Below are 22,428 nucleotides of genomic sequence, written 5' to 3'. Positions count from 1 at the left end.
TGGTCAGTTGGCATTTTCTAATAGATAACTCCGCGGCGAAAGTCTTCTTCCTTTCAACAGTAGAATGACTTCTTCTTTCTAAGATGTTGATTGATGCATACGTTACTTAGGCGAGGTAGTGAGCTGAGGGGAGGGGCACTACGACCAAGAAGCGCGCCCACTATCTTTCTGGGGAAGGAGAGGCTGTAGGTACAAAAACCCTAAACTCTAGAGAGATAAAGGCAAAGCGTGGGTACCACTCATACGAACTGGAAGTTGGGGGCGCGATCAAGAGAAGGGACAGGTGGTAGTCAACGAAGCAGTTCAAAGGAATACAACGACCAACTGACACAAGCCATTTGAGAAGCAACAAGGAGCTGAGCCACTCACAATCAGATACATTCGAACAACGAACACACAGTTTACAGCGGTGGTGGTGCTCATATACTAGCAAAAAAAACATAGCGCCCTTTTTTTCAATAAACCGAGGTTTAACCGGAGCTAACTGAGGTGCTCTTCTTCCTAAATCACAACCCTCTGGTGTGCATCAAAGCCCATAAGCTTGAAATACGAGTTGCTTGAAGCATAGACGTCGCGGGCCTTCAGCGAGGTGGTTGAGGAGAGTAAACGAAGAAGAGTACGCTGAGATCTCTGGAAGGACGTGAAACTCATACAGATGGTGGACGAGGCATGCGCATGTTTTGGCAGTACAGTGGGGTAAGATAGCCCGAACAACTCAGCTCCAAAACGAAGCCGATAAATCCCAATAGTTCGCAGCTCGATTTCGCTTTACAAAGTACTTTCTTCGTAGTAGTAGGGTGAGACAACTTAAATGCGGATCGATAGAGTGATGAGACCGCACAATAGCCTGGGTTGGGCAGTCGATCAAAACAATTGTACTGAAACTGTCTCAGTATCAAGGTCTGTAATTAAAGAAAACATTGTCCGGCATGACGAGATGGCAACAAGCTGTCGGTAAAGCGACCACATAGCTAGATAACCGAAAAAAGTCTACACAAGTCTCCTGTTGTATTTCCTGGGGAGTAGGGTGCAAAAACAGTGTGAATACAGAACAACTGAGCGTTGGTAACATAAATAAATCATTCAGCTGTAACACCTTTCGGGTGCCTAGCTGCCATGCCACCCGAAGGAAGCACAAGGGCTGGGATACTGCCAGGTTGCCCAAGCCTAGCAGTCGAGATGCAGAGATCGCCTTCGAACCACGGGCCTTCCGGTCAGTAAATTCGCGATCTAATCACTGATCCCCGAGCCTTGGTGACAGTGCTCATGGAGAAGTACTAGGTTGAAGTTTTGAAGGTGATGTGAAAAGTCAACAATTGATGATGATGAGAAAAATCGTTCAGCTGTAGCACCCTTTCAGTGCCTAACTGCCAAGCCACCCGAAGGTTGCACGAGGGCTGGGATACTGCCAGGTTGCCCAACCCTAGACAAGGGAAGTCGAGAGGCGGAGATCAGGTTCGAACCACGGACCTTCCGTAAGTACATTCGAGCTCTAACCACTTGGGCCATCTCTCCCAGCTGTGATTCAAGTCCACGCGACTGTGAGATCATGTCAAGTCCCCTACCGTTTCTGACAGTTGATACGCCTGTTCTGTCTGGGGAGACAGTAGTCTACCTGATTCATTTCTGTATTTCGCCGACACGTCATGATCACCCTAACTATTCTGTGTATTTTATATAGTGTAGCTGGCACGATCATTGTGGAGTGGAAGGTGCTTTTCTCGAAAGCTGTCCGACATGACTTTCCCCAAGTGGGAATGGGAATAGCTGTTGGTTCACCACAAACAGTAGCCATGTTTTCAATTATTCGCAGAATAACAGGGACGGTTTCATTAGTTGGCTTGCTCAAGTGATAAACGATCATGAGACTATGACGAGTGGGCGGCAATAAAGTGGTTAGGTCATCGTCTAGGATGCGTCATTGTTGTCCCCTGTACCGGTGGTAAAACAGACTGCATTGAGGAGATGCAGTTCAGAACTGAACATGACCTGTTGTTGGGACATTGAAGAAATTAGTTAGGTAGGCAACCATGAAAAACAAACTAGTGACTAAAACGCGTTCCGTTTTGAGGAACTCTAGATAGACAAACATTGAATTTTTGTGTGTTTGTTAGCCCGACCTCTACGGATAGACTGAACATTGCTGCGAAGTGCAGTGCACGTTTGTTTCACCGAATAAAGTGATCACAGATCACGACAGACGCAGAATCAGATAAAATGAGACGTGTCCGTGATTACCAGACAACGGGGCATCGCAGTTGCTTAGGGAATTGTGATTGCAAAATGCATTTCGGACAGTCTGCTTGTAATGGAATTTGGCGAGGAGGAAAGGAGGGCGAAACGCCAGAATAGCAGCTGGTTGCCAAAACTGTCTGGTCGGGAATTCTCACTCAGTCACAATCATCCCACAACAGATCATGGAAAATTTGGATTCCGTTCGAGTGATCGATATTGAGCGGTTTGATCTGGTCCGATATGATTGCCTCGGGTTATGCAAAATACGGATATCTGTTCAGATATCATCTACAGCATGATACCGGTGTTCAACACCGATACTTCGCTGCAGTATACTGATTTGGAGATACCTGAGGATGTCGGCACCATGTGGCGAGCACGCAAAACCGATGCAAGACGAACGGAGTCATCAGTCCTAATTGCTGGGCCTACAACGGGAGTCATTACCAGGGTGGGGAGAGGGGGAAGAAAAAGTATATGAAAGAGAAAAAAGTGAGGCGTTAGCAGTAGCCTGTTTGCGCTTACCGGCCCTGCTGTATGCAGCGAGTAAGGCGACCCGGCTGATGGCACCACGCGGTAGCCAACGTGGCAAGAGTCTATTGTCAGACGTAGATATCATGGTCGTACATGGGCTGGGATAATGTCAGGGGCCATTGGCTCGAAAACCTAGCCGCAAGGCAGCGGTGTTTGGCGGGAAGGACAAATGCATTACTATTTCTACGGAACAAGTCGCCACATGTTCCAACTCCCAACCTGAAAAACCAGGAGACTGTGTTTGTCAGACCTCTATCCACTGACCAACCTGGCATGAGAGACCCTGTGAGTGTCACGGGGACGACCTCCAGTATAGCCCAATGGGTCGCCGAGGTGCGCAAACCGTCACACTACGGTAAGATCTAGTCTCTTCGTGGCGACAAATGGAACTAACTCCATCGGTGTAGGAAAACACGTACAGTTGTGCTCGCGGATTACAGGCTAGTTATTCCGTAACAATCGAAGGGCAAGAAGGCCTTTTTGCTAAGGGCTTCGTCTATCGATGGAGAGGTGAAAGTGCCTGGATTTGAAGGCTGGTAGTCTCGGAAAGCTAAAATGGTTTGACAGGACATTTGGGAGCAGAAAACAACATCAACAACTACAGGAACGTAGCAAGTCAGTTCATGTATCACACCCTCACATTCGGTCTCCACGCAACAGTAGATGGGATGGTGAGAACTGTTGCGACTGGGGCTGCTTCGTTGCAAGCCACGCTTTAATCTATCCTATACCATTCAAGAATTTATGTGTGACCCACTACTAGGCGAATAGGAGTCAGCTGGTCAACACTCATACCGTTTTTATTGTCCACGTGAATAGTTCATGGGAGAGGAAAGGACCAATAATCAGAAACCCCTGTTAAAAAACTATGGTTGTAGAACGGATTAAAACAAAAAGCAAGGAAGAGAAACGGCTCAGTGGTTAGAGCGCAAATTTACCGACCTGAAGGTTCGTGGTTCGAACCCGACCTCTGCCTTCTCGGGCGTATGTAGGTATGACCACACGGTTTACCAATCAGTGGTGTTGACAAACTAGAGCCAAGTTTTGTTAGCATAACTTTCGAGCACTTGGCGACGGTGACGGCTAACCCACACTGTCTGGAAATGCGCGCCTGGAAACTGCAAGAAAGAGGGGACCAGATCCTAAGGCCTTTCGTCCTTATTTGAACCCAATACGACGCCCGTTTGTTCTCCAGGCCGGGAATAGTCAAACAAATGGCCTGCTGATAGTCAGGTCATCAGTGCAGACCAATAAAAATTCGGTGAAGTTTGTTATTTGCCAGTGTCCATATTGTTCAGACTGAGCCAACAGTTGGTTGGACCGAGAAGTACACCTCCAACTCGCCCCACACTAGACTTTTCAATGAGTCTAAATGGGTCGTCAGCTACTTCCGAGATGCTTACTGAAATTGCCTCCGTGATCGATATATTAATCGGTACGCAGACCCAAAAGTACCAACTTGTCTGACGCACACAGTGGTGTGGACGACAGAAAACAATTCGCCACTAACAATTGCAACCATTTCCCCCGTTGACTTCTTGATGGCTCAACGACGGTCAGTGGTCGTAGAACAATCCTCTCAAAGGGTAGGTACCATCACGAAATTCTCAGTTGATGAAGACCTCAGTCCGACATAATACATGGAATAGTCTTCTTAGAGCAACAACGGCTATTGAAAAGGGCCATACAACCACAAATTACATCACAATTGGTCCATTTACTGTTATTTTTTGTTGTGTTTTGTAAAATCCCATCAGCGGACGAAGCCTCTCTTGGGCACAACAGTTTTGTACTCGCACCGTCCCCAGTGAGGAGAAATCCGCACCGGGGAGACAATTTTAGCCGCACGGAATTTGTTTCCCTCGCATTCTAAACCCGAAAGAACCAAACAAGAGGTACCATCAAATTCCTCAAAATAAACGGTCAGCCAAAAAGAGGGACACTATAATGACGATAACCTCGACTTAGCTTGGGCAGTCACTTGCATTGCTGGAAAATTGTACCACGACGTCACCTGGTTATTCCTGGCTCGACTGAGCCCAATCGATTGTTTGATAAGACAGCAGTTCGAAACGTGTAACACAGCTGTAAATCAGGTTGAAGACTGAATCGAACGTAGAAAGTGTGACCAAGTACCGAACCACAATTCTACGTTAATCGGCTACCAAGTAATTGCCTTGTTACATTGAGTTTTCGTTTTTACTCGAGTAGGTTGTACTGATCCATGTGATACAAGCCGACGATCGATATGTGGACTTGTCATATTACCCAGTAAGCGTTTCTCAGTTACATACAGAGCGTCGCTGTAACGAATCCCTCTCCAACATGCGAATGTGGCCGTGCATGGTACTCACACATGTGAGGCCATTGGTCCCTCCATACTGCGACCATACCTTCTCTAATATGAACGAGTTTAGCTTAATTACTCGAAACCAAAACGACAGAAGTGAAAGTCATCCGAGGACAACACTGCAAGGGCACACAAATACGTAAGTATCGAAGAGTGAACCACCTACTACCTATTGAGACGTGGTGAGTTTACCAAACAGACCAATAAGCGAGGAAGAGTGTTGTCTGCTGGAGACCAAGGGACCAAACCCGAAAAAAAATAATTGGAAAATTCCCCCTACTAATCAAACGTAATAGATGGGCAACCACACTTGAAATCTGGCTAACTTTGGGACATGATTACTTGACCTGATGAAGCCTTTGTGTCAAAAGCGAAACGTTGCCCGGGTAAAAGCTACCGATTGTTTATCAAGCTCTTCTGGAACGAGTTCAGCTGGCCCTTACGGTTGGTGGAAGAGCACTGTAAGCAACACCATTGGGCATCAGCAACAGCTAGATAATAAACCTCGACAGGTACTGCTTAAAGTATGCAACTGGAAGTTTGTTCACCAGTTATAAAAGTTGCTGAAGACGGTTTACGTTACCGACTTCTCCGTACACCTCCCACGTACGGGAAGAATTCTGCATCACATGGTAATATCATCATCACCAACATCAGCCGCAAAAACCACGTACATATAGTATAACGGTTAGGGCTGCCATATTTTCGTTCACCGAAGATTTGGGGAGGTGCGGTAGATAACTGCGCATTGAGGCGATATCTAGTATAACTGATGCGTAAATAAAGGATTGTCAACTTCGCATTCGGGCGATTGGGGGAGCCACACATTAAAGGTAAAAGCTGGGTTGCTCCAGCGCCATTGAGGGCACGACTGGGCCATGTCTGACAAGGTCTCTAAACATTGGTGTGTCCCGTCTCGAGGTCTCTTCCCGAGGATAGGGCAATGGCCAGCGCAGCTGAGTTTGCTGGTAATGGCTTTCATATGGTAGCAGAGAGAGCACGCCATTGAAGCACTATTAGTTAGTTCCAAGGGTTGAACAGTGAACAATCAAAACAGAATGGACACTGGGATAGTCCATCCGACGGTCACGCAATAAATAAGCATATGGATTAAGACTGCCATGGCAGATGTGGTGATGTTGAGGCTACCAGAACCCACTACCGAACAGTCAGCCAGCACTAAATTGAATTCAAACAATTAATTCCCGTTGTTTTGCATGGATTCTGGATTGTGCATGTGGTATGTGGAGATCTTTCCTAGGACGATTAAAATGAGTCGGAAATTGCAAACAAGCAATCCTAAAAAACCAAAAGACGCAAGCCAACTTACCGTCATACTGTGCATGTTCCGACGTTTCATGGGTGGAATGGTCACGCTCACATACGTTGGGGTGGTTCCAGACAACCTATACTCACCATCGCCTGAAAGGCGACGCTTGTGGTGCGCTGGGGTATTACCCATAGTGACTGAGCTGAATGAAAAACAGAAAATAAGAGTGCGTCAATCTCATCTATGCGATTAAAATAGGAACTAACACAACTTAAGGGATAGGTAAACCGAACCACAACTTCGTGTACCTCTCCTTAAATTGTGAGTAACGCTTTCGGTGACTGTATATTATGTATACCGTTATACTTTGTGGGTGCAAAGGGTATGCCAAAAAACCGGATGATTCTGGACAATCTGTCCAAGAACATCTGCTCCTTTCCTTCAAGACGAGAATGATGTCGTCGGCACATTCCAGATCGACGAGCTTTTCATCAACAAATATCTGAACTCCTGAGTTTTGAAGGCCCTTCAGTGTTCGTCTCACTAGCTTGGCCATCGCGAAATGAAACAGGAATGGAGAGAGTGGGCATTCTTGTCGGACACCATTTTGTGTACGGAAGCTCTTGGAGGGCTTTCCGTATACTCTCACACGCCCTCAACTCTGAGAATACAAAGAACTTCGGGGGCATTTTTTGATGCGCACACGTGTTAAGGAGTCAAACACGCTTTAAAAATCCAGGAATACTAGAATTGTGGGCCGTTTATGCATATGGCGTGTACTAGCAAGTGACCAAATGTGAAGATTTGGTCAATGCAACCCCTACCAGGCCGCAATCATGTGTGTTGCTTCCGAGTCGGTAATTCACGAGCCACCATAAGGTGACAAAGGACAGGTGACGCCAACAGTCTTGTTACAACCAGAATCAAGCTGATCTTAAGGTGATTTCCGCACTCCCACAAGCACTTTTTGAAAATGGGCACTGTCACCGATTCCCCCGGTTGTCTGGAATAGTCTTTTCCAAAGCCTTTTCCAAACTGAAATCAAATAGAAGAGACAATCGCTGACTGAGGACTGCGTCCCCATCTTTGAACAATGCAGGTGGGAGGTCATTCGGGACCAGGAGCTCGATGACGCTCAAGGAAACATATGCAGTCATAAACCTCCCAGGCAGTAGGAGTTCCAGGTCAATGTCTGGAGCCATCTTGTTCCAGCACGAATTCCCGTCCGATGGAGAAGCAGTTGGAATGTAGTCCAGGCGATTCTGGTAGATTCGTCTAACATTCGGATCTACCAGTGTCTCAGTTGCCTAACGATTTTTAAGTCCTGAAAAACGAAGAAAGATGCGACGCCGGACGAGAGCATGGTTAGAATGCGCACAACTGTTCCAAAACGGGCGGCGGTCAGTTATTGATCGACGCCATCGGTGAGTGATGGTGACATGAACAGCTTAGGTCAGTGGGTGGCACGCTGTTGGAGGACGCCATATGGTCAGACGACTTCGTTATTTCGGTAGTTCTCAATAAAAAATGCCTGCGGTCAGCACATAGCTGAAGAAGTCGTTCGTCGCTGTCCGTATGTGGCGAATCCAGTCTACGTCAGACAGACAAGTGAGCCTCAGAGAAGCTGTAAGATGTGGCATTTTCGGGCAGCGGGACTGAGATGTGTTCAGGTCATCGACAACCGCTGTGTTAGAACCATAGATGATGAGAATTCGTGTCGGCGAATCCGAAACGAGGCAATTATAAAATGAGTGTCTGATTGTGTAGCACAAACTTTCATCAAAGAATGTGTCGAGCACGAGAATTTGCGATGATTAGGCCTTGTATTGAGCACACCGGGTCATCCTTGGCTGAACAGAGTGCTGTTTTCCACGCCCAATTCACAGTGGTGGAAGCAGAGAGGTGGTCAACCTGTGACCTGGCAGAGTGGCATGAAAGAATTTCGGAGTTCCGGGACGAATTCGGCCATGATAGTGTTGCATAGATTGGGTGATAGGTGGTCTGTAATATGGAATTTTCCAAAAGTCAGAACACCGCGTAGTGGAATAAGATGTAGTCCTATTCCACTACGCTGTTTTGATCTCGAAGATATCCAGTGTCCACTGAGTCAAATCAGGTGGCTTCGAGAGAAGATCCCAAAGGCTGAGACCGCAACTTCTTTACCTCGCTTCCATTTAACCTCTAAGAGATCTGTGTCATTGCATGACTGAATTTCCAGTAGTTCTCTAGCGTAAAAATAAAAAAATCGTCCAGCTGTAGCACCCCTTCGGTACCTAATTGCCATGCCACCAGAAAGAAGCACGGGATACTGCCAGGTTGCCCAAGCCTAAACAGGGGAAGTCGAGAGGCAGAGTTCGGGTTCGAACCACGGACCTTCCGTCAGTACATTCGCGCTCTAACCAATGAGCTATCTCATCCCTAAGTTTTCTAGCCAGGCAAGCTCGATACTGCTGTGCTACTGGAATTCGTCCAAGTTAGTGAACGGCGGTGCCATCTTTCGGCACGCGCAGTGCTGAGGGAAAGCGAAATGATAATGATCGGAGTAATGACAACCCTTAAATAAGGCTCTACATATGTAACTGATAGCCGAATAATCCGCGTGAGTCCATGAGTTTCTTGCGATGGACGGCCCTGAATTGCGGGCATTTCGTCGGTTTTTCTCATTTACGTCGAGCTGCACACATGGTGCAAATAAATAGTGTCCAGGGCTATCGACAAAAGACATTGTGTGTTTCCCTATGGACGTTGGTCTAGTCAAGGTGCTGTCACTGTTCACAGTTGTCACCGGCTGCAACATTAAATTCGCCTCAACATAATTCATCGACTATGGAACAGTAGTGATGCTCGCACTCGAGAAATCGTTTGACTTACCGACCTTAGAAAAGCGATGGCGTGTCAGTAAAGGTGAAATAATTCGAGGGAGAATGTTATGTAGCAATCAAAGGGATGATACAGTGGTGAGAGGAGTGGCCGAAAGACTTAAACAGCCACATAGGCCTGTTGCTGGACTATTACGGGACACTTGGTTTTTGGACAGGACACACAATGGTCAATGCACATAGCCCGCCCAGCCCTCCAGCACAGCAAAATGGAGGAAGGAATTGAACGGCAAACACACGGACGGCAAATTAGTCACTAGTTCTGTTGGTTGTTTTTCAGATACAGATTGTCTACTGAAGTACGGTGCTTTCAGATGCTATAGCTTCGTTTACCGAGGATGGTAATAATGAAGCGAGAGTGAAACGTTGCAGCTGATGACCAAGTCAGTTCGTTAACGCCAAATATTTGTTTATCAGGTATGGCGAGGAGTAGACAATACAAAACTTTGACAGGATAGGCGAGAGAGTTGATTTATGACCACCACAGCCCGCGGAACACTGTCATATCTTTCGATAATTGAGAATTGGTTTGTCTGGTCACAGGGGTCCCCATCCTGTGCGGAATTCACAAACGCAACTGATCAGGGCCTCTATGCTTCGTTGCCAAGTCATCGACTGGCCACTTTTGGGTAGTCCCCACTTGATACATGGCTGGACGAAAAAATCCATTAGTCAAGCGATCCTTTGGAAAACGAAATACATGACCCAGCCAGCGTAACCAGTGGAGTCATCAGCTAATCCATCGATGGAGGGTGCACTTCCCCGAAAACCCCCTAATGTGCTTCAAGATCGTCGATCTCATCTTCCCATCAGACCCCGCCAAGTCGTTGGAAGCACCGATGGTCAAACGGCAGTCTCCAGGGATCTGCACGCAGCGGCCATGTTCAGAACAAATGGAACAGCATCACTGCCAACTGCACCATTGACAGCTGAGCCGCAAATGTCAGAAGTTGGCGAATGCCGCCTTGACCTTCCTCATTCAGGAAGTGATTTCGTTTTTTGCTAGCTCACGGGGATTTAGGTAGCTGCCCAGACAGATAAGCTTTTCTATCAAATCGGTCGGTCCACCTGAAAGCATGAAGTTTGATTTTGATACCAACGAGTTTTGAATTAGCACTACACTTTTAAGGTATAAAACACTTGCAGAATCGTGAAGCAGAATTGGTTGAGCTATTCGAAATGGTTTGCATTCCCAAAAGTTTTGGTCCAGGAAGAGCGATATAGACAGTGCATTTAATATGTGAGCGACGCTTCGGGAGTAATTTGGTCCCCGAGGTGTTAGAAGCGGGCAAAGACCGAATACAGTGTTATAGAGAAAAAGCGATATACAGCTTGTTTGCCCCACATCACCAGATGTGGTGAACTCAGAAGAGAATTTGCCGTAGACACGAGAGGAAGCATTTAGAGCTTTTATAAGAGACAAGAATTTAGAAGGGACAATCTTTATCGCCAGATATGTCCACAGCTGCTGACGGACGAAGGAGCTAAAAACAGTTTTCACATAGAGAGAAACGACCATTATTCATTGTCAGGAATAGGGACGCAGTTCCAGAACCTGTCGCAAAGTGAGGATCGATGCGACCACGACCTGGAGAGAACCGTTTTATTGTTGCGAATCTAGCTTTCCCGATGATGGGTCAACCTGCATGGGATGACACCAGAGAACAGAAAGACCACCTGCACATTAAGGGGGTCGGTTCGCATATCAAACGCAACAAGGCATTCAAACAGTCATCACTATCAGTCCGTTTGAGTTTCCTATAGCAGATGGTATAAAAGAGAACTCTCATAGACATATGGTGCCCAGAAGTCTGACACAGCTTTCAAATAAAACGCTAAAAAGTCCGGCATGTGCGTCATCCCGAAAATAGCCCACGGAATAATTTCATTCGGCATCGAGACGAAACCTGAAGGGTCACTATGAATGAGTTAGTATGGTACCGCCGGTAGTTTTCTCCCAAGTATTCATCACTAGATTACTGATGATCTTACGGGGTATTAATCTCTCTATGTAGTGAAAAGGGTGAGCTGACGCCCGTGTGACTGCCACATTTCCGGCGAGTTGGAACATGCGTAAGTCAGGATATTGTAGTAGAAGTCCTCAATTGGGTACTAAATTCCTTATCAACCACCTCCCTTTTTTAGTGGAGCTCCAGAGACCTCATTTTCACCCCCACAAGATGGACCACACATTCTGCGGACCAACCTCGTCCCTAAACGCGTTCGGGAGCCCTAATGCAATTCCCAAGATATTGGCTCCGTGCTGGACAGAGGAGTGAGGACAGTTGCAGTTGATAGGCAACACTCCGAGCCTAAACGTTCTACATACATAGTTTGGTGCAAGGCAACACTGATTTTACACTTCAATATATCCCCATATCACTGCTTAAGTTGTGGATACATGAGAGCAATTGTCCCACATTAAGGTCAATCGCCTAGCTAAGGACCTGCTGGCTATGGTTATCGCCGATCATTCCCTTGCACTGATTACGTTCTGGCCCAGGGTGACGCTGTCGAGATGTCGGAGGTGGGGAGTTTGCAAGGGTAACCGGACATCGCGTCGACCAAGAAGGGGCGCACCATGATTGGTCAGAATGTGCACCAATCTGCATACGGCATTTCCACCGAGCGATTCTCAGGCCACCACATTATCTCTAGCTTGATCTTTTGGAACAACCTTCGGTTCCTCAATAAATAGAGTCACAGTAATCTTCCTCATGATTGTTTGCTTCCGATCCAGACTGGGCTACGAGTAGTTCCAGGCTACTTTTGAAGCTACAATGATTCATTTTTCAATCATTATTCGTGCCTTACTGATCTTAGAGAAATGATGCCCAAGGAATCTGAGGGGTTATCAACCAATGCATCGACGCTGCTTGTGATCCTGAAGTCAAGTGATGCGCCATGTGGTACGTTATCGAGCAATCTCTAGTTGTCATTTAATATCTTGCCGGCCTGCAGCGAGGGACGATGAATAGGATTGTGTAGCGAGGGAGATGCTACAGTAATTTTTGGTTCACTTATGTTGCTTTTTAATGAAATTTGAGTTCAGATTACGAGCATAACTAAGCGGGGAACGACTGAAATTTAGGCTCGAGGAGGTCGTTCCTCAGCGTTCGAGTTTGAGCAGAATTCAGGGCGAAGTACATTCACATTCATGCATGGCCGCAGTAAAACACTAACATACACGGTCGTCTGCATTTCGATTTTTATCAGCATATTCACCTGGTACATTTGTGATCAGGTAAGCACACTTCGGGTGTGTGTGATTTACAGCGACGGTCGCTTCGTTATAGCCGGCCTCAGCACGCAGCATTTGCATAAACTTCAAGAGATGGATCGGCACTTGCGGTCAAGCACCCGCCAATCAGATTACGAGCATAAGGAAGTTGGTTTGGGTTTGTTGGGTTGTTTTAATCTGCTTGCGAGTATCAGCGACTATCCGAAGAACTGTGGAATCAACTTGGCCTGTGACATTATTTGTGCCGTGTGATAAACTTTGCAGCCCGGAAAATACTAATTATCTGCAAGGTATACTAGAGGCCCCGGTCACACCTGGGTCTATGGCTGCATTTGACTGTGGTGAAAGCAGCCTGACTGCTCCGTCTTTTTCTTGCGTGCGGCTGCGTATTCTTTTTGCAAAATACGGTGGTGTGCTGCAGGCATATTCCGCGTATCAATGCAACATAAGCGGCTACCATTTGTGGTAAGCTTAATCAGGGATCGAAAGTTCCAAAGGATTTTAATGACCATGCGATGGAGCATGTTTTGCAATTGATGTCTCCAGGGAATGTGTGTAATATTGCGGTAGATAGCAACGATGATGACAATGTTTAATCCGGAGCGATGGTGGGCATCTCATCAGGTATAGTCACGAGGGCACAACGTGTATAAAAGCACAACTGCTGGCGCCTGGTGAAGCGTAAAGCACGGATATAAGGGTAAGCACTATATAGCGGAGAGAACCAAGCCAAACTTCGCACTGTGTAGGCGATTTGGACACGGGGGCGATGAAGCACATTCAATCAGCTTACTGTAAGGCGCGTTACACATGCACGGCCCCATCATTTACGGTAAGCAGCCAATTTAGGGGGAAATGATTAGAGTTATCATGATAAAGAGCAAATATTGGCCTTCATTTCTGGAAGTATCGTTGCGCTTTACGAGCAAATGGACAAGGTGACGCCACGCATTCCAACTTGAGAATTTTCCACCATAATTCGGTGATTTACTTGCAGATATATGAAATCACTGCGTCATCCTTTGACTATTTGCGCACATCTGAGAATGGGGATTATACAGAGAGGAGCATGCGCACATCCATACAGGTCAATACATCACACCGCCACCTGCTAATTAATATACATCACGCAAGGAAAACTTCCCAAAAAACTGCTGTGCAGAATTTCGGTTTACGAAATCGCCCTATTTGTTGCGTCAGGGGAGTTTACCCATACAAAATTACCCAGCTAACCATTTGGGAGGACTTTACTATGCATGTTCCGTAGATGTTATCCACCGTTTGAAGAAAACTATTAAGCTGTATAACAACATAAGCTTCGATTTTGTGCTCAGTCTAATGAACTGGTAATCGCATGTGTTTCCGCGATGTTCGGTGACCTTAAAACGTTCGCTCAATTACACAAAATACTGTAAGCAGTATATCACAGAAACGTGCGAAACTGAACTTGGTGAGCGGCATTTAGACTGGCTAGGGCAGTTACGGTTTCAAGAGGGTGAGCAACAACCTGACTAGTGGAGACAAAGCCGAAAGGTCCTACGTTCCTGGTCCACCACATTCCCGCGGCGTACCCACTTACTCCTAATCACAAGCCAGGGCATTACTCGTTGCCGTCCTCAACAGCTACCCGTGACCTACAACTAGCGAGGCAGCTGTCAATAACGAAAATAACTGTCCGCTTCTAAGCCAAAAAGACCACCAGTGTGAAAACTTGGTACTTCTCTCTGAAGCTCTGGAACAAGGCTCGATGACGAACTTTCTTGCCTACCCAGTGCACTTCATTCAAGGTCCTATTGCTTCAAACACTGGTGCAAAATCCGATAACACCGCGGCTTATATAGTGTATAGGCGCATGTGGGGTCCGGGATGATTATCTGGGGTTCGTTCTTCATGACGATCATGTCAAAAAACTGTCACACTCGCTAGCTGGTGCTCTCGCAACGAAGTCTGAATGGTAATCGATTAAGGCAGAAAGGCCACGCAGAAAGTGAGGAAAGCGATTTTTATATTTTCGTCGCACATTCTTCTCGAGCTGCCACAGACGGGCCTCAAAGCGTGCTGCGGTTATTTGAAAAACCCTAGTGGTTAGGCTAATATATGAGGATCGCCTTCTAGATGATCGAAAACTGGGTCACAGCGGTCCTAGAAGGAAGGCGCGAAAGAGGCGCAGCCCGGTGATATATCAGCTGACCCTTAGCCTGTGACCGACCCTGTAGTGGTTATGGACACGAAAAGCAGACAGATGCCATCGGCCACGGTTTCAGAACGCAGTCTCAATTGAACATCGGGGACTCCACGACAGTGACATATTGGGTGAGGCAAACGCCACGAGGACAGCTCCCTAAGCAAAATAAGCGCAAAAGTGAATTCCATACTCAAGTCACAAGTTTTGAGCTGGACTGTGAGACATGATGCTCGCCAGCATATCAGCCACAAGATTTAACGTTTATATAGGGTACTCGTTGGAGAAATCATAATTCACTGATCCGGTGAAAATACCAGCCTACAGCCTCAGATATGACCCATCAGATTATGGACTTAGTGGATACTCAAAAATAAAGCCGCAAACCAAAACATGTGTGGTGAAGTCTGTCGCATTCGTTCTCTGTATAAGCATTATTACGACGCACTGTGTAATCCGACAGATGATATTGTTTTGGTCTGGTTGGGGATCTCTTTGGATGTAATCACAGGCCGTGAATGTTCACAGGGACATATTACAACCTTTACTTTCTACAGACTTTGCGCAGAGGCGATTTACTTTTTGTGTCTAGTGGCTTCTGACCGCTATTTTGTATTTGCCAATAAACATTTCCACAGTGAGTGGCGATCCGTTTTTACTGGCAGCCCCTGAATCGGTTGCACTCGAACACCGGTTAAAACATTAACGAGCTATGTGATCAACCTAACAGGTTGTATGCGTTGCACTTGTCATCGCGCGCAATGTTTTTCAGATCTCGGGGGTGGCAGGAGCTCCAGACAGGAGAGTGTGGACAAATTCCTAGAACTACCGAGTGTCTAGGACCTGTTTTCAGGACTGACGGCACATTAAGGGACAGGTGAAATGGATCTCAGTTCCCCGTTCGCGCTCTTCCAAAAACTATTTAAGAAGAGGATGGACCACATCAAGGTGTGATGGCTCGTCAGTGGCCAGCTGATCTACAACAAACACTTTACGCAGAAAGGTCCGACAAACACAGTAGCCCATCGACAATCAGGGGCAGAAAATTTGTCACGCTAAAACGTTCAGAGTTTTTTTCACACAAAAAGCCCCAAAATCCCCACAGTAAGCCAACCAATAGTCGCTTATCAAAAGAATGAATGGTTCCCGGGTCATTCGGTTGAAAATTTTAAGACCAAATTAACCGACCATTTGTATATGCTCAGCCGGATTCCGGATCGCAACGCAGCCATGGAATCACATCGTTCAACTTGGGACTTTGAACGCCCTCATGAATAGTACTTTTGTCCCTCAAGATATACCGAGCTGCTGCTATTGGCTTACTGCTACTCATTCTGTTCAAAGTCCGCGGTGAAACATTCGGTCGGAGCCTGTTTAACTTATGATGTTCGGTAACTTTTTTGTCAACATATTAATTGGTAAGGACTGCATACTTTGTAGAATGATTAGTCTGGGTGCGGTGAGACTGCCTGCGGATGGTCTGGATGACCTTGGTCGGCTAATCACATGATGGTTGCGCATAATGCAATCGTTCACACACAACAAAAGTGTCATCTGCGTTTCACAGGCCATCGGTGTTCTTGCTTGAAAAGATCTGAACACCAGGCATTTCAAGACCATCAAGCGTTTGCTTATACGCCCATCATCAACCAGAAAGTTTACATTCTCGTCAGGCAACAATGCTTACCAACACCCACGCGCTCAAAAGTATGCGATTATGAACGGTATACAAAATCACAAAAGTCCGGATCTAGCCTCTTTTTCCAAACATGTTAAAAGGAGATAACTTGCCGATAAAATCAAGAGCGCCATTGAGCCTAAGAAACAACAAGGTTATAGCGCATCTTTATAGATGTCGTTGCCATAATATCTGATTCGGTGTGAAAGCATGGTCTGCACAGGTGCCTCCTGGTCGGAGTTTTGCCTCAAGTTTATGCGCTTCTTAGTTAGACGATAAAAATACGCGATAGGGATGTGGCTTACAACGGAGGTCAAGGTTATCCATCTGTGATAGCAGTGTTGAATGCAGGTACTGTCAGCTCACCTGGATTAGTCTTATTGATTTCTATCTCAGGTATGGGCAAATAGGTTAGACAATCACCGACTGAGTATTTCACCGCAGGCTTTGAACAAAGCTAGTAAGAGTTCGCCAATGGCTGCAGCTGGGTATGGCTTGAGGGACAAAAGCATTATTTATAAAGGCCTTCAAAGTCCCAAGTTGAAGAAAGAGATTCCACGGCTGCGTTGCGGTCCGGACGTGTAAATCTTTGTTGTTAAGTGAGTTGATGCAAACGTGTTTCCGTTTGGTTTCTAAGGCTTTTTTAGTTGGTTTGGAAAACAAGCCCTGTCAGAACGACTCCGTGATGGATGTCACTACCATCGAGTATCTCTTTTGGTGGCACTCTATTGGCTCATTCTCGCAAACGACCCAACCCTGAACATAAAAAGCGAAGTTTTTAATCGAGATTCGTTTACTTGGCTTATTTAACCGCAGTCGTGTTTTGGATGTATTTTACCTATGCGGTTTCACTTAACCTTGTTGAAATTCACGCTGTCCGCAGAATAACACATCAACATCTGGTCACCTCAAACGTAGCGTGCGTACCGGGGCTGTCGGAAGCCGAACTATTTCAGTGCAATCATGGTACTGTACGAACATACAATATATAAATATAACAATATAATCAGTGGCACATCTGCTAATTTTACATTCCTAATATTGACTGTGACCCATCGCCTACTCGCTTATCTAAAGCAAGCCGCCGTCGGAACGGGTTCATTCAACACTGCTGAGGCTTTGAATTTGATCCAACCATTTCAGTAACTTTCAGTTTGCGCCCCGACCAATTCACAATTTTTGTGCAGAAGGTTACATTTTTCCCCAGTGTTTCGCATCAACCTATTATAACAAGAATATTTTGCATCCGACTCCGCTCCAACAGAAACACCATTGAGCCCATTAATCTCTTATTCTGTCATGACTCCGAGACTGATGCCATAATTTATCCGTATTGCTAATCCTTCCACTCCATGATCCTCACTTTTGCTTTTTGTTATCATGGCCATGGGACCAACAGTACAATGCCACGAAGCCTCAGCAGGGATTTTTGGTTTTAGTTCAAATCGACTGGCCGGGCACAGCAACTCTGCTGCTTCACCACGTCCGTTCTTCTAGTCCATCATTTTCCACAATTTGTTTTTTATCCTGTGTCAGGTAGAGTGCTTTTCGCTTTACCCTCTATTGTTTTGTTTCTCCCTCACCCTCAGACATCAACGGTGCGATCCCGCTTCCAACTGATAGTAGTGCTTCGGGGACTGGGGACCGTACTGTGTTTATCCGCGTTCGATGTCTTCTGTATTCAGGCAATGCCGGATTAGTCGTAACTCATTCACATTGAATAGTGCCCACTACTTGTCGGACTGTTTTTTTCCCGCACATTCTTCTTTACACGTAAGCCCCACCAATCTTGCTTTTCCTCTGACTAACATTATGATCACTCCTGACGGTATGCTCTCATCAGCCGAGAGTAGACATTATCATTATTTTTATTAAGGTACGGGTACATTTCGCCGACATCATCCACCTTCATGTTTTCAGTGCCATCGGCTGCTCAACACGAGGATCTGATGCTAACTTGAATGCTGGTCCCAAACATTTTGCTGACTGGTTCACTTTTTAGGGACAGAGAAGATCATTACAAACACCGAACAAATGTGACAGCTTGAGAATAATCATTGCTATTATAAGAAGTGAACACCGTAAAGCGTTTCTACAATTTCCGCAGTAATAATTATCTTCCAGCAGCTGAAAGGTGAAGCCTGAACACCAGACCAGATACATCTTGCACGTTTCCTCACTAGTGTACATCTTTTAAATAGTATCGCGGGACCATAATTGAATATTCCTCATTTTGTTCACTCTCTGAATGGTCTCAGGTTTTGTATTATTCTTGCCACCTCAAAGTTGTTGTGATATTCCGGCCCCGCAGTCGTAGCCTCTTGGCTGGTGTTTTTGTTCAAGACTTTTAGCGATCTTCCCGATCAGCGTATATTTTCACCCTAAAGGAGCAGAGTTCACACGTTTTTTAACTCTATGGGAATTTTGCTACACTACTCAGCCTGAGGGAGATTAGCAGCTGGATTGTGAAGCAGCAATAGACGATCGTTTGGACAAAGTGCTATAACCCGAATACAGAGAGGTCGACATACGGGATTTTTAAACCGTAACAACCGGCACCAGATTCCAGACACGTCTCGCGTCATGCATCACGGATGTAGAGTTTTGCTGTTATGGCTTTTTGAGAGTTCAGGATCAGAACTGCGCCAGTTTATGATCACAGTTTGCCGGTAAGTTGGCGACCGATTCTTGAATTTTCTGGGTGCTTCCGTTGGTGCTGCGACGCATAGCTCTTTCTGGAGAGGTTTTCACCAAACACGCTAAATCCTTGACTTAGAAATAAACAGATGCAGATTTGTGTCTTATCTGCTTGATGTGATTTTAAAACGTATTACTGACATGCATGCCTCGGTAACTGCTCTTGGTTGGCTGAAAGTCATGTCTCATTGGCGCGTGAAAGTATGCTGGTGAGGAAATTCCACGCCTCGGTAAACTGCCTTATTCTGATTGTGTTCAAAATCCGAATGCTGGTATTGTCTGCCATAAAACGTGATACTCAAACAAAGTCACGCTATAAGCAGGCATTTGCGTCACCTAGCGATTCACTTGCCTGCTACAGGAAATGTTGTGGTACACTATGATGTTAGGACCACCTTCAAACCTCCTTTAAACCTAATCACCTGATGTGTGCGGCATCCATGGTCTTAGAGTACAAAGGTAGTTTCGAAATAACAATAAACGAAAAACATCTTGGATAATAAGTATCCCGTGGGTTCTACACGGGGCTAAATACACCCGACAACTCAGCACGAGTAACAGATTTAATTAAAACTCACACCTAAGTAACCTCGAACTAAAAAGAAGAGGAAGTCAGGCGGGACACAATGAGAAGAAAATGGTGAAATATGACTGCCGAGGAGGTCGAGTTGGCGTAGTGGATAACATGCTCCGCGGTTGGACGAGTGTTCCAGGTTAGATCCCTGGGTCCGTCGATTTGCAGGCACCAAAAATGCGGAGTAGACAAAAACATGTTTTCAGAGACGGGCGGCATCGGAGTCAAGACAGAAAAACAGGTGACAGCCCACATGCAGGCAAGATGGGTGGGTGATCAGAACTACGGAGCTTATAGCTGTGCTTCATTGCCGACGTTCGGCTGCAACCAACGAAGTTCGACCTGTGAACCATGCACTAATCAGAGCATCATTTGGCGATAGCTACCATTTTGCAAGTTCTTTTACTGGATATTTACAGCAGAGGGCTTTGTTTGAACTTCCTCTAGTGAATCTTCGTCTGGAAAAATTTCTCCAGAATGGAGTGGATGTTGCTATGTACAGAGGGTAAACACAACGCAGCCTTAGGTAGAACTTGAAATGGTACTCGAGGTAGCAATGGAGGGACAAAACCTTTATTCCAAGAAAGGTAATGTGCTACAGAGTCGAACAGAATCTCTAGAGTGGAATACAGTGGCATTTTGATCCATGGCCACAATTTTTGCTAGGAAGATAGACACTACCGTTTTCGTCGTTGGAAGGACATCTTGGAAAATGTACAGCCGGGGCAGAGGCAAGGTTCGCAGATTCATTGGGGAGGGATGATATTAAATCTTAGCTACGGCTCCCAAAAGCGAATCTACCCCGGAGGTGATAAGGACCTTGCTATAGCGAAAAAAACTGGCTGCGTTTGGCTTAGATTGCTCATGACTGTTCAAGCCGAGGAGGATTACTTAAGGTACCATTTTGCTCTACGCTTTGCCGTTCCCACCCTAAAACACATACTGAGGATTTATACAAACAGGCGTCGAACTCATGAAGGCTGATATATGCGATCTATTGCCATTTGGAATTTGTTCAAAGCTCCAGGAGTGGACGTTACTTATCTTAAGACACTGGAGGATGTGGCGCGGCCGCTGGCGGGTAATTTCTGCAAATGTTCTTGGGAAAAAAGTTTATCTACTCATCTGAAACTAGCTTAGCGCTAGATGATTACGGTCCCATTAGTTTTGCTAGATGGAAAGTATCCTAGGCAAACTGTCCACCTGATAGGGACTCTTTTCAGACGAATCCTGCGTCGACAGGATGCTCGCTTAAAGTGTACAGCACATTCAGTTTTAGAATATCATAAACGAGAGCTTCAGTTGGGTCTTTCGTGAAAACGGAATTGATTAGCAACTGAGTGTATTTCTCGGATACAATACGATTTGGGTTCGAGCAGAACGTAATGTTGACGGAAACTCGGGGAGTGCGCCTACCTGATGAACCACAAGAAGGGCGAAACCGGTCGAAGAGTTTTCAGCAACCATGTGATTAGTTTCTTTTATACAAAAGAAACTTAACTGTCTTCCAAATTATATTTTCCACCCCACAATGAGAAAACTTCACCGTCCACCGTCGAGAAAAGAGCAAACGTTAATTACTTCCACGTTATCCGAAGGAATATGACGCATTCTATATAGAATAGATAGTTCATGCGGGATTCCGGAGAGGCTACAGCCATGTTAAAACGTTTAAACAGCCATATAACTTCACGGATTCACCGATGGACAACAGGAGTGTGACTTCCTTCCAAGTTCATCGGGTCGATTTTGTTCTTGTCGTTCAGTGACTGCCGTTCACCTTAAGGGCAAAAAAGCATATGGAGCCACTCTTTAAGTACCCAGCGCGGGACAATTAAATTTTCAGGGCGATGACTCGCATAAGAAGATGTCTAACATTTCTTTGAACTTAGTACTAGATGTAGCGTGGGCAACCGTTTGGCGTAAGGTTATTCCACGCAGCAAAAACTCAAAACGAAACAATTATGCCTAATGAAAGTGTTCGCTCTGGGCTCGAAAATCTCCATCTTACCAATGAGACGAGTTCACTGGGTCGCTAATAATTTGTTGGTTGTCCTTTGTCATTGAACTTCAGAAAGCGCGTAACGAAGCCACATTTCTACCCATTGTATTACAGGCGTCTGTGTCTACCTAATCACAACATGCCCTTTATCTACGCTACATCAGCATCGATCTCTGTTTGTCACTTGTGAATAAAAACTAGCGCGAAGTAGCAATTTGCATTCTTCTCAGTAAATTTCTTCCTGCCAATGCCTAGCTTGAAGTCGCACGATACAACTGCCGCTCATCTTAGTTAGTGACACTTTTGGCGCTGCGCAATTTTGAGAAGGCGGTTAAACCAAATTCTCCCGCAGAGCACTGCGGTCGAGCTCCACAAAACGCGCACTTAACAGTCGCTGGCCCGATCTGCCTCGGAAACCCGGGCGGTCACCTCACACCAATGAATCGCCGGACCCCTAGCGGCGAACGTCCCAACCGGTACGTTTGCAAAACCGGCGGCTAGACACACACATAAAATTTCTCTGAAACCGTTGTCCGAAGGAGGAACATTTTAACATAAAGTTTTAAAATTTGATGGTAATTTTTCGGGCCTATGAGATCTTCCCAGACGGCCGCAGTTTTGCTGAAAGTTGTTTAAATCTACTCAATCCCCACGATATTCAAGGCCCGCGATAATCATATTTTAAATGGCCGATATGGCTGAGCACGTGAATGCGGAGGATGGTTTTGTGGAGAATTTAGCTCATCAAAGTTTTTTCCCATTCAGTGCATTTCAAGTCGCTTTGAA

The 22,428-nt window shown here is 45.9% G+C and overlaps 1 protein-coding gene across 1 annotated transcript in view; it reads right to left on the bottom strand.

Moving 5' to 3' along the window:
* Positions 1–7,078, bottom strand: part of T265_09629 (hypothetical protein) — a gene marked incomplete at both ends in the record, with an annotated part of 62,808 nt that extends 55,730 nt beyond the window's left edge. Inside the window, 3 exons of the mRNA XM_009175758.1 lie at positions 6,450–6,591; positions 6,698–6,932; positions 7,033–7,078. Of these exons, the coding sequence (XP_009174022.1) occupies positions 6,450–6,591; positions 6,698–6,932; positions 7,033–7,078 (423 nt within the window). The remainder of the gene's footprint in view (positions 1–6,449; positions 6,592–6,697; positions 6,933–7,032) is intronic.
* Between the last annotated feature and the right edge of the window lie 15,350 nt (positions 7,079–22,428).

The sequence above is a fragment of the Opisthorchis viverrini genome, assembly GCF_000715545.1.
Source record: "Opisthorchis viverrini unplaced genomic scaffold opera_v5_289, whole genome shotgun sequence".
In the NCBI taxonomy this organism is placed as follows: domain Eukaryota; kingdom Metazoa; phylum Platyhelminthes; class Trematoda; order Opisthorchiida; family Opisthorchiidae; genus Opisthorchis; species Opisthorchis viverrini.
This window is presented reverse-complemented; position numbering and strand designations above follow the sequence as displayed.